This window comes from Lineus longissimus, chromosome 8, assembly GCF_910592395.1.
Source record: "Lineus longissimus chromosome 8, tnLinLong1.2, whole genome shotgun sequence".
Lineage (NCBI taxonomy): Eukaryota > Metazoa > Nemertea > Pilidiophora > Heteronemertea > Lineidae > Lineus > Lineus longissimus.
The window spans coordinates 6,995,176-7,009,270 of NC_088315.1; the positions used below are offsets into that span (position 1 = coordinate 6,995,176).

Here is a 14,095-nt window from a genome sequence, read left to right on the forward strand (position 1 = left end):
AGAATTTTATGTAGTGCTACTCTAGACAGACTGAATGGCTGCAGTAAGAATTATATGTAGTCCTAAACAGACTGAATGGCTGCAGTAAGAATTATATGTAGTCCCACTCTAAACAGACTGAATGGCTGCAGTACGAACATTATGTAGCGCCCTAACTAGGCAGAATATCTCCAGCAAGCATACTACATAGTCCTCCTCCAGACAGACTGAATTATTTAGCCCTATTAATTGTCTCCAGTAAGCATACTATGTGGCACTACTCAAGACAGACTGAATGTCTGCAGGAAGAATAAATTGTAATCCTACTCTAGATAGACTGAATGTGCAGTAAGAATAAATTGTAATCCTACTCAAGATAGACTGAATGTGCAGCAAGAATAAATTGTAATCCTACTCAAGATAGACTGAATGTGCAGTATTATAGAATAAATTGTAATCCTACTCTAGATAGGCTGAATGTCTCCCGTGGGCAAACTATGAAGCCTACTCACGACAGACTGAATGTTCTTAAGTAAGATTACTTAGCCCAACACCAGACAGACCGAATGCTGTGCAGTGAGATTATTTGGCCCTACTCAAGACAGACTGAATGTCAATAGGTACAAAAAAATCAGGTATCTAGTCAGGACAGGACATTAAACCACAATCATCATCATATACATGGGCCTAATTCTTATTCTCTGCAGTTTTTCTATCCATGTTTCAAATCCATCAATACTTACAGGTTAAATCTAATAGGATAATTCCTTTGTTCCATTTTTTCCAGATTTCCCCACTGTATATCCATGGCTGCATACATAAAGCCACTGTATTCTTTAGTAAGAATCTACATAAATCCCACTAATGTTTAAGCCACATCGCATCGTGACTCTTCGAGTTTAAAGATACAAATCAGTTCTATCAGGTAAAGTACAACATTTTCTTGGATCTCGTGTTTGGGATTCTGTTATTGGTTCAGGATGAGAGCCTCTTAGATGTTACAAACATGGTGAGAGGTCAGGTAAACTGCCATGAAGGAATGTTTATTAAAAACTTGATCAGATGTACCTCATTGGTAGAAATATTGATGCAAAAAAAACTTTGTCTCACGGAACAAAAATAGCGAGAATTTATGCCAAGGACAAACTTACATACTAAGAACATCACAACATCCAGGAACAAAACCTGTGTGAAGAAATATTTAAGAGTGAAAAGCCACGTCAAGTTGGAAAAGCTTGTACCATATTTATGAGGACCACATGTTGAGTGATCAAAAGAGACACTATACCAAAAGATGGTAAATACTGAGCCTTTTACTCAAAACATGCAAAAGGTCCCAAACGCAGACCGCAAGGTTCAAAGAACCAACAAATGGAATGCATTATTAAAACCCAGCAACATCGCCCAAAGTGACTGCTCATCAATGTCATTAGTGATATCTCTTGATATGTCATTAGTCTGATATTCCATTATTGATGTACTAAGTGCTAAGCAAGCGAATAACATCAGGTATTTATGAAACAAATGAGAATAGTCGAACCAATGCTTGTTTGATCGGGATAGAGGCCAGTTTAGTTCAAAAAGCATTGTGGGATTTAACTAGCCTGAACCAACCTTAACCGAACAGATGTTAAATTGCGATTGCTGAGATGGCAACCAGATGATCATAAGGTGGATAACAGGGATGTGAAATTATTCACAAAGTTGCTTTGGTGACGTTAATCCGATATTCTGAGTAATATTTACCTCCAATATTTGTGTGTATAGTCCATTTCATTAGTGGTCCACACTGAATGCAAAAGAAATGCCTAGAAATTACTAATGTGAAATCCTTCTGCTATGATACCTGGCTATCTCTCAATAAATATTGTAAATATATCAATTTGCAATCATAGATCCACTTCAGACACATTAGCAAGTACATGAAAATCATCAAACACTGAAGTAAAGTTCAACAGCGTTGGTGGATAATCTATCAACAAATCATTAGATCCTGTAACAGTAAGTCATTTTGGTATTTCAGTTTTATCAAAAATTCATGACTTTATGAATTCTTGGTTTTATGTATTCCTGGTTGGTCACCTTTTCTGACCTCGGTTCAAGTAATGTGTGGTGTGGGTGAGGGGAAATAAATTTGCCAACAATCGTAGCATTGGGATCGTGTGACCCTATAATATTTATACCCAATGAATAGGCTAGCATCATCTTCAAAAGCCAGGGAAACTGTACATGTTGCCAAGCCAATGCAAACCAACCCGTTGTTTGAAAAACAACTCAGACAAAAATCATTTGTCTGTGGATGGAAGTAGAAACTAGGTTTTCGGTATGGTAAAGCAAATATCAGCTGTTTATCTAAAGCCCTTCATTCGCTGATTCAGTTCATGCTAGGTAAAACTTCACTTCATCTTGAGTGTAATGAACTCATGTTGTACCTTGGCAGGTTGACTGGGATTCATTTACTTGGAAAGAGATCATTAAAATACCAATGGAATATACTTCTTCTTCATTTCCAAACTGAAATCAGTTCAAAGACTTAGTTTGCAGCCCTGAGCTAATTTTCTGAATGATAGACAACAAATTCGTATCAACCTTTCTCTGCAGTTAGAAGAAAGGTTAAGCAGGTATTGGAAGATTTCCAACTCTTTATGGACACACTTTCCTACGAGATCTACCTTATACATTATGTTGCAAATATTTTTTCACAGTGACAAAGACTTGATACAAGCATTTTCATTAACAAATACCAGGCTCATGACATTATGATAAATGTAGGTTGAATGACGCAATTCATGGCATTATGTCATTGTAATTAATGAAGCCGTAGAAAGCTCCACAAAAACAACAACAACAAATTAAAATGTCTTCGTTTAATTTAAATCACCCTACAAACAAGCTGTCGCGGTTTTTCCCACTGCTACATGTAATCATGATAGCACATGACAAAAATCTCTGCCTCTGGCCGTTATCACAATTAGTAGACTATCTTTGACAAAAATCGGTGACAATGCTGCGATCAATAAGAAACTGAGCGTTTAATGGATTTACTGTCAGATGAGCGATATTTTTTTGGCCCAATCCAGCAATAATTGTCGCAGGTTTAGTAAGTTGAATTAAATGAATGAAATTTTTTACAGCACTTTCACCAATGATGACGAACTAAAAAAAGATTATCTTGTTTCGGTTTAAACACACAGCGTAATGCATATTTCACTAACAATTTTTTCCCTCAAACATATTCTCGAATTTCAAATCTAATTTCATAAGTTTCTTACCAGATGCAATTACTCAAGCCAACCTCAATGTTGATACTGTTACCAATAGAAATATATGATAGAAAGACTCAAAATTCCAGTTGCCATGGAAACACGGTGATCACAATGATATGTATTTGTCTTTGTTACTGATAGTGGTTGGATGCAACCTCGACTTTGACGTTTCTGAAGGATCAATCAACCATGGTTTCGTTTTTATGATATTTTCCATCTTTGAAATATTTCATTACAAATCCAAGATCAGTGAAAGCATGATATGAGCTAATCATATGTGCTCTATAGGACAGGCGAATCACATCTGCTAGTTTTGTTGAAGAGAAGTTTGAACACTAGCAGCAAAATTAGATTGTAAATGATGGTCGTAACTAACACACCGGCCACGAATTTCTCTTCTTTTCTAACATAGACACAGCAAAAGATCCTAGATCCTAGAGTGAACAAACAAATGACTACAAATGCAAAGAACAAGAATGAGACTTTCGATCAACCAAGGAAACACCTCGCTGCGGCAGCAACGATAATCCACAGTGACAAGGTAACAAAAAACTGGAATAAGAAGAAACAAGCTGGTTGCAAGAAACGAATTAGGGAATCAAGCCAGTAAAAATTACACCCAACGAAAAACGTTAAATGCGTTACTTAATGTCAAATAGCCATTATCGAGGGGTAATCAGATAATGAGATAAAAGAGATTTTACTTAGCCATTGACTGGTCCTCCATTGCTTCATACTCAGGAACAAATTGTTGCCCCAGGCATTTTACAAGCAGGGTTGCTTTTTCTCAAATTGCCTCATTTTGCTTCTGGGAAAGATAAGGGAAGTTTTCTCTGGTTGCTGGAACAGTGTGGTAGGAACTTTAATGCTTAAGTATCTGTTTGGCTATATTATAAAAGAAAATACTTCATCTGGACAATAATTGCTTGCAAAATTGGCAAAAGTGCCAACACCAACTGTCTTTCCAAGACACCATGTATGAAAATGCCTATACCAACTGCCTTTTCTCGGACTAAATGCCAACACCAGCTATGTTCCTGGACTCAATGCATGAAAAGGCCATCACAATAAAGACTATCAATACCAACTGCCCTCTTCACAGCCCTCGATAACTTTTTCTGGATAAAGTATGATGGACTTTCCATAAACTGTAAATAAATCACATGAAAAGACTAAAATGTCATATTTAAGACAACACTCAGTTATAAAGTTGTCAATCCCCTCATCCACATAAGTAAAGAACTGTTCTGATTATTTAATCAACACTTATCAAGTCTTAGCTCAGATACTCTGGTTACCTTTTACTCAAATAATGACAGTGCAAATAAAATATAAATGGTTCATTAATTAACTGCCACCCGTGATAAATGATGGCAAAACTATCACAACAGCAACACATTCATCATGATTGGCTTGTATTCAGGGTTGGAAGAGCAAAGAACATTAGTAGTGGGAGGCTTCTGTTATGTGTTGTGTATGTCTCTGATAATAGTCTTACACTTGGACTGGAGACCAGCTAGGATGTCTGAAGCAGTCAAATGGAAAGTTTTGGGATAAACCGTTATTGTACCCACCCTAATAAAAACCCCAGGTATAGACAATACCTAATGGAATATATTGCCTTTGGGGTTCACTATACTAGTATACCAACTCAAATTTCTACTATGGCTATCAGAAATTCTCCTAAATTTAGATCTGTTCAAAAATTTCCTCTGGGAACTGAACATGCCAAAGTTAAATCATTATCGATAACAACAAGAAGGATGCTTTGCAATTATTCACTCTGCCTACTCATTCACTGCATTCATTGGCATTGCAGCAAAAAAATTCGATTAAAATTCTTAATATTGATGAGATGGTAAAACTCCTTTAACTGTCACACAGCTTAGGGATTGATCTGGCATCACAGGCATTCTGACAGGCTACACAAGAAATTAGATCACCATGGTAACGCTGATGTTTTCACCCAGCGAACTGTTTTTCTATTACTCTTACGGAACTGATCATCTTTCACCTTTCTTGTTGTAAAAAATGATTTCTGCCAATACCACTTGTTTACAATGACTTAGTCTCATTTGGGGAATGCATTAATGGGGATTAATTCTATCTTTAAGGTATAAGGCAAAGGATAGTGAACAGTGTAGTTTATATGATGATCTAACTATCATTCCACATAGACTTGCTCGAAACTATAAAACTAACTCTATAGGCCTGGGAAACACTAAACACAAGATGCCATGGGGTATATCATGCCCATGGCCAGCATATTTATAGTGACTGGCCACTGTATGCATGTAGGCCAAAAACTAAAACTAATGCCCTCATCCATGGCATACAAAAAACAAGCACAAGCGAATATTCAGAAGAAGATGATAAAGTTGCATGGAATGATAATAATGAAATTGGTGACGGCCTTACATGGTCTGTCAAGTACCCTTGTTGCCTTGCTTTTATTATCACCAACATACAAACAAGGAGTGTGGCTCATCACACTCGTACTCAGAGGGATCCTTCAACCAAATAGACATGACTACTGCCCACCAGGCATGCTGACATGTCTCCACAATCATGACAATCTGACAAGCATGACATAAAGCTTGAGATGTAATCTCCTTCGCATTAAACTGTAACCCTGGTTACTGGTTACTGACATGCACCTTTGGATGTAAGGCAAGAGGAAGCACGGAGATGGTCTTCATTAATATACCAGTACCATTTCTGACCCATCAAGCAGGAATGTTCTTGCACACGTGGCACAACATTTACTGGAAGATCCTGGGATGATGAAGTTCTTCGAGCTGGAATCTGTCCATAGAAAAGCACCAAAAGAAATCGAAGAACCCCCCCAAAAAACACATGTGGTTCTTAGGTTAAAACATATTAGGGTCAATTTCAGCCACATTTCAACTAAGATGGTGCGTCTGTCCATCTGCGCCAACCCCAGTTCCTGAGACTTGCTACAGACAAGTAAGCGTATCTTATGTTGAAGTTGAAGTCTTTTTATGAACATCTATGTAAACACTTGGAAAACTGCTGCACATACAGGTCTGACACAGCAAATATTTGAGAACGATAAAGACGAGACAAGCAATTTCAGATCCTCTTTCAAGGAACTGAAACTCTGTTCTTCGGTCCTGTAATTAAAAAAATTTTTAACCAAAGAGAAAACGTGATCGATATCCATGTAGTAACAATGTTTTTAACCAAAGAGGAGTCTGAAGTGTGGTTAATGAAAACATGTAATCGATATACATGAGGTAACCTTTTTGTAGATAACACTGAACATGAGGAATACCTGGCGACACCTATCGGCAATCACTGCATACACATGCGCTTTTTGAGGTACAACCCTCATGCGTACAATCATGTGATCTACACTGACATCATAAAAACATAAAACAAAGATGATAAGTAATTACAAGCTTGGAATGATGCTTTAGATGCTTTAGATGTCTCTAAAGGCACATCATTAGCCTTCATCATCTTAAAAGTCATATTATGGTTTTTTATCCTTAAAACGTCAAGACATCTTATCCTGTTGCAGAATTATACATATAGCAAGGGAAATGGGAATGATTGTTAGGCAAACTCCAAGCACAAGACACCTGAAGCCACAATCCGCCTGCCACAAAATGAACCGTAATAGAAAAAGGCATTTTTTCCCAATACTCCGCTCTTTTTGTAATTTCCTAAGGAAATATAAATAACCCTTTGCTCCAGGATCAAATGATTCCTACCTTTGATGCCACAAACGAAATGCTGTCGTCGTGAGTTTTTTAAGGTAGCAGCACATGTTAACCTTTGATAAGCGTAAATCCTTATGGGTCTCGTCTCGCTATGTGATTGATGTGTATATATAGAATAGCCAAAGAGTGCACTTGTTTTCGAAGTAAGGTAAGATATGAACTATTAGTTACATCCTTTCATTCTGTTGAGAATTCGATTCATTATTCTACGACAGACACTTTTTGTTTTCTTGGTTGAAACCAGTCTGATAGATGGATGATTGAAAATAAGATGATACAATACATAGTTTGTGGGAGTGAAGCAACAAATAATCACAAGATAAAAGAATAGAATGATGATGAGACGTAACTGATTGAAGCTTTTTCTTTTATGGTATCATTAAAGCCAACATTTTTAAAAAAAGTACCCCGTTCATGCATCCTTCTTCATTTCTATGGTATCATACATTTTGTCCAAGTGTATCATCCATTATTATTAGACTGATGCATCAAAGAAAAGCAGTATGAAATCTACATCTTACAAAAAAGAAGAACTTGATATATATATTGGCCAGTATTTCAGCTGGGTGTCTTCTTCTTCTTCTGCATTTTTTGGTCTGATTATGTTATTATTTTTGTTAGAATAAGCCTGCTTTATGCTAATGAGGAACCGGCGTTAAGATAAATGCCAGTTGCGGCGCCACAATCGATCGTACCTTCTGACGCCATGACGTCATTTTCTGGTCTGTTGACGTCGCATGAGGTCAATCACGGAAAACCATTGCGTACATTTTTGCACAGGATTTCAACAACAGAAAACGTGCCCAATAACTGGCATCGCGCATATTTTCCGCAAAATTATCTTAAGAAACTGATAGCTCAATTGATTTAAAACAGGAAGATGCAAACGTCTCCGAAATCGGTCGAAAATAAGCGATCGTTTTCGGGCTCAGAAATAACATGATAATGCATTGGAAATGGAGAGTTTTGGTATGATTGATTGCAGCGCCACGCGGCGGATAAATCGCGCCGGTTCCTCATTATGAAAGTACCGATATAGCTGGCATAGCCCTCAAGCTGACCAAATACCCTGATGCCGCCCAAGGGGATGAAATGTCAACCATACGCTACACAACCTAAGATATGGTATTGAAACAATAACTGACATGATGTGTTCCATTCCGCAATCATTGATTTATGGTAGAGTTCCTTTGAGCAATACACTATCCTCAATATTCCACAACCAGAGTGATCAGCAGTGGTGTCGGCCAATAATTCTTACTAGTGGTGCGAGAAAGAATCGAGCACAGTAAATTGCAGGTTATCAGCATGAACGGTTTCACAACGCCTTGAGATCTTACCATAAATCATACCATACAGTGTTATGTTTTTAAATCAATGCAAAACAAATCCTGTGTTTTCGTTTATTTCTAGCACTTGAACTTCTTGCTTTCCAGATGGAGATAGTGATAGAACTGCGGATAGCCTAAGCTTATCGTTCTGTAGTGGCTCTAACTTCGGCCAGGAGGGACTTTGACTAGTTGTCTGTTCAATGACACATACTCATTTACCAGCTTATTGCTGAGAGATATCAGAGGGATCCTGATAGCCTCAGCTTTTATTGCTCAGTGACTTTTATTTGAGGGGATTTTCACCAAATCTACTGGACTTATAGTATCGCGTGACAGTGTGAATAAGGTTCTCATTCAACACTTTTCCAAAGACTGTACTTGCACGGTGATGGTTGCGAATAACGACAACAGGACACAACACAAGTGGACACAACCAGACACAAAAAATTAGGCCTTGTATACACTAGGTAACAAGTTTGGATACATGTTTGGATACTTGCTGCTAGATGTGTCCAGAAAATGAGATTGACATTTTTGGAAACATCGTGTATGCACTTGTGTTGTGTCCACTTGTATCCTAAAATGTGTCCAGTGTACACAGGCCTTTATTCACTTTGTCACGGTGCAGATAGCCACGACTTTGACAACTTATTGGCCTGAAGTTGGAGTTGCAGTTTTAACAATCTTCAACACCAGTAACTTAGAAATATAGAGTCATGATACAGTCTCCATCCACGATACTGCTAGGTATTCCTGATGATAAAAGAAGGCAATACTTCAATGGCAACTTCTGACAACACTTTCATTTTCCAAACTTTTTTTTACAAAAGGGCTGCTATCATGATGCCATTGAACGATTACAAATTTAATTTTCATAATCTCCAGCCAGCTTCCAACAAATCATTAATCCTGATGACATTTTATTGTGAGTTTAACTAGAAAATGTATCTTATCATAGCGCGGCATGCAATGCTGCAAAAGCAGTAGCATGATATATGATCTGCCATTTGACAGGATTGAAGATGGATAGCATTACGAGTCAGGAAATCACCTTTCAAGTTGAAGTCTACCTTACACTGAAGAGTACTAAGCTCCAGCAAAAAATGTTAGACTGGAGAAAGAATACCTTTAGGGCAAATCTCACTTTCAAGTTGAGTGTTAATTTTTAGTTTGCCACAACAAGTGTTGGCCAAGAGATTCCTCCAAACTCTTTCGCAACATACTTTTTGAGGCAACTCCAATCTGGTGCTGGTTGACGAGTCTCTTTTGCACGTATGGGGAATTCGATTAGTCGTTTTGTGCCAGAGGAGTATTGGCATTTACTAATGCTCTGGCTCTCTTCAGTTCCATAATTTTTTGTGAATGAATCTTTTGGTGCATGCACCAGAGACAGTACAAACACGACTTGACCTTTTCCCAGTTGAGCAGCACTATAAGGAATCTGATCATGCCTTCATCCACACATGACGATATAGCTATTACGACATGTATGAACAGGTATGGACTTACATGTACGAACTAAAAAGGACATAGCCGTATATCATGAAATCATAATGATATCAAAGGCACCGACCGTGCCTGCATTACTTAGAATTAAAGTTGCAAACGGCAATAACCATGAAATTGCCATGGTAACTGTGCAATTATCAGCTGGTGCAAGGCTTTTTTCTTATTGAAACCAGCATGTAAGAATCTAATTCGGCATGCGGTATGGAGTTTTCTGAAAGACTCCATGTGTCATTTTCAGGAACATTTAAAAGGAGTATCATGTTTAGACAACAAGTGTCTGTGATCACTCATTGGTATGGCAAGCCAAAGCGGAATTTATTCAAGACTTTAGAATTACCATTCAAGAAGTTAAATATAAGTTCAAGAAGGAAATATATGTTCAAGACTAAAATATGTTCAACCTTGAATCAATTGTTTTCAACCTTGAATAAAATATGTTCAACCTTGAATAAAATATGTTCAACCTTGAACAAAATATATTCAACCTTGAACAAAATATATTCAAGACTCACGTGACCATATTCAAGACGCACGTGACCACAAAATTGATGACGTAGTTGCTCATGTTTTGATGCTTTACGGACTTTCCCGAACCCGCGTCCGGACTTTCCCGAACCCATGGTACTTGTGTTGCGTTTCGGAGCTCGAATTGTTCGCACGAGGTTTTGACACATGGTTGTACAAGTACCTAGCCGCCTACACCTGACATGTACTGTAATCCTAGACATCATGACATGGATGCCGAGTGAATGTCAGAGTCGATACATGTTTCACAGACATATCAGGCAAATTATAGGTTCAAAATGCGCAATGCCTCTCACCTTTCATTCTTAAGGCCGACACCACTGTATCGGATTCTCGTTGTCTTTTGACATGTTTGAGTGTTTAGGCTATACAGGCAATCAATCATGTCGTGAAACAGAACGCATCAGAAGTACCACAGATTCTACGCTCTACGTCATCAATTTTGTGGTCACGTGCGTCTTGAATATGGTCACATGAGTCTTGAATATATTTTGTTCAAGGTTGAACATATTTTATTCAAGGTTGAACATATTTTATTCAAGGTTGAAAACATTTGATTCAAGGTTGAACATATTTTAGTCTTGAACATATTTTTCCTTCTTGAACTTATATTTAACTTCTTGAATGGTAATTCTAAAGTCTTGAATAAATTCCGCTTTGGCTTGCCATACATTGGCTTTGCTTCATCAGCACCAGGGATGCCAGAATCTTACCAACGATACAAAATAATGCAAACAATGTACACATAAGGAAAGGAAAATGGCTAATGTATTGTCATAAAAACCTTCATTTTCTACAAACAATGTTGGTAAAGGCTTGTTGTTTTCTCCACACTTATTAATGAATATCTCACTCTTGTCTTGGAAGCTAAGCAATACTGCCAAATACATGTACAACAGGTCAATGAAGAAATAACAAAAGCTATAGGTTATCACCGAAATTGGCTATAAACAAGATATCACCATGACAGAACAATTGAATTGATGTTTGATCTATTGAACATAAATATTTCATGTCAACAACAACTTTCGCATGCACAGGTTGATAACCCATCCAACAGATGTATGACCATGTTCCTGGTTATGGGTTAATTAAACACGTGAATTAAAAGCACCAATGCACTTGGCAACCATACCCAATAAGGAATTAGCATAAAATTAAAACAGTCACACATGGGGAAATATCACAAAGTAATACTCTATCCATTAGTTTCGTGCTATTCCCATGTAGCTGCAAAGATTGCATGAAGCTGGAATATGACAAAAAAATAGGCACAGGCAATCAGTTAAAAGCTTTCAAAGCAACACCAAAAGAGTCATGTCGAAGGAGAACAATATGAAGCGTAGGGCGAAGTTAATGTGTTTATGTCATGTTTACCTTTGGGTCCATTTACAGACCGAATTCCTCAAGTCAATATGCTACAGATGCCTAAATGTGGTTGTTCTGCAAAGATTGTCTCACGCATGAATTACAATTCGGCAGAAATGACAAAGGAATATTGGTATAGTTGCAACAGATGCTGAAAGCATGAGCGATGGAAGGGATACTGGGAGGGGAAAGTATTGCGTACTACTGAGATATTTACCCTTGGGTCAATTTAAAAATTCTCCCAATGCTTGTAATGTACATTCAGTGTGGTTCCTTATCAAACTTTATATCAGACATGAATAGCACTTTAGCAATGTCAAAGGTTGCTTGAAGGAGGACTGAGGAGAGAACATCCCCTTATCTCTGGGTGGTCATAAAGTGCCTCATAATATGTGGTTTGTCCTCTCTGGTCAAGATGAGTACAGAATATTGAAGGTAATCAATGATCATTGGTGAGAAATCTGCATGTGCTAATGAAAAGATCTGTTTGCCATTTGTCTTATGAATACCTCGTGATAAATAAAGATCAAATGCAGCGAAGACCTGGCATGTCACGACCAGCTGTCAGTACGAGGTCACCGGTTAGCCATTGCGACAACATGTCATTTCCTCGACAACCCTTTAATCCACCGTGAACTACCTGCCAAAGCTGATTTTCATCCCTTAACGCCACAGATTGCCATTAATGAATAACTCCAGACTACTAGTGGATGTGCTGGGAAGCACTGTCCGCAATCATAGAAAATTACAGGAATTAGCATCATCTCAGTGCCGAGTGGAGGTAAACCCTAATCATTGCTGCGCCAGCTTCTTTTTTTGGTTCGAAGCATTACTTGGCATGTGATTAGCTCCATCAGGAATAAGTTGCATTACAGGAAGAAACCACAAGAAGAAATAACAGGAAGAAACCAGAATTTTTTCAAGGAACAATTGACCAGGGGGATAGTAATTACATGATATTTTAAAGTGGAAGAGAAAGGTTGGGATTAGCATATGACTTGTGGTAAACCCTATTGTTGCTGCTGCAGTTATCTATTGTATAGCAACGTTCTTCTATCTTGAATTAGCAATATAACTAGGGATGTTATTTCAAAAATAAAAGCATCGCTGAAGATCATTTACTCGGTTTCCCATCATGATTACATCACTTTTTCAAGGAAGGTTTTGCAACTGAAGAAAGGCTAACAGCAATCTTATCAAAAAACAACACTAGAAATTCTATTTCTTGAAATCAATTGGTGAACTTGACACGAAGTGCCAGGTAGTTATCACACAGTGAAATGTCACCATCAATTTTGCAAAAGACATGACAGAATATGCTCCTGAATTCTTTGAGAGGAACAATTATGGCAACCTTCCGATTGCCAGATTGAATATCCAATGACAAACAAATCAATCGTGGTGGCAGACTCTGAATTCAATCTGGATGCTGCGCAGACTCTTTGTGATTACTACTCTGAACTTGTAGGGGAGTAAAATGTGACATAGAATCACAAAACAGTACAAGCCACATGTTTATATCATTCTCAGTTTCCAGCTTTGATGCATCCTGGTGTTCAAGTACTCAAGTTGAGACACAATTTTACTCATTAGGCACAAAAGCCACTCACACTACTAGTTAAATACTCTTAACTCTCAAATTCGTTTTGCAGCAGTGCATAAATGAAAAAAGTTGTTTTTTGATACCTGGTTGACATTGCATTGTGTTGGCAGAACATGCCTCTATCAAAATTGTCTGACAAATCCGGATCATGTCTCTGAAATCAATCCTCCAGTAGTCCTTCTTAGGAAGCAATCATTCAATTACCCACCTTACCAGAGTCAATAGACAGTGATCAAGGAGTAAATAGAAAGGTTGCTCTATGATTTGCCTTACGGATAATTTGGGCAAGTCATTACAACAATGCTAAAGTAAAGTTCATTGAATTGCAGGTGTAAAGGTCATGCAGGAAGACAAATATGAAGGAAGGAAGCTAACACATTATTTATCAGATTGCAGACTACAACCGATACTTTTAGAACTATGCAATTGCTTTATTCTGCTAGGCTTGTTCTGAATTGCTTCCATGGTTTAAAAGAAGCCACTAAAATTGATGCACACACCCACCCCCATCCCATGGCATCGGACAGCTCAGCTGCAGGGCTCAAACTAAAATTCTGATATGCTTTTGAAGAGGCCTGCCACAACTACCGCAGGTACTTTAACACATCTCATATCCACACTAAGCAGTGGTTTCAAACTGCTAGTCCACCCTTCCGACTAATTACTTTTCACGCAAAGGTTACCCCAACCACAATCTAACCTTTGAGACATGCTAGACCTTATATCATACCATTCAAGTAATCAAAAGTTTTCACATATATCAAGGAG

At 37.9% G+C, this 14,095-nt stretch overlaps 1 protein-coding gene across 6 annotated transcripts in view; it reads right to left on the bottom strand.

Annotated features, from left to right (window-relative positions):
* LOC135493029 (tumor protein p53-inducible protein 11-like) overlaps positions 1 to 14,095 on the bottom strand; it is a 176,264-nt gene that overhangs the window by 39,360 nt on the left and 122,809 nt on the right. Inside the window, exon 1 of one of the 6 annotated variants that reach the window (XM_064779789.1) lies at positions 723 to 776. The exons of the other annotated variants lie outside the window; for them this stretch is intronic. Coding sequence (XP_064635859.1) covers positions 723 to 757 — 35 coding nt within the window. The 5' untranslated portion in view covers positions 758 to 776. Of the gene's footprint in view, positions 1 to 722; positions 777 to 14,095 lie in introns of those variants that run through there. 6 annotated transcript variants of the gene reach the window in all.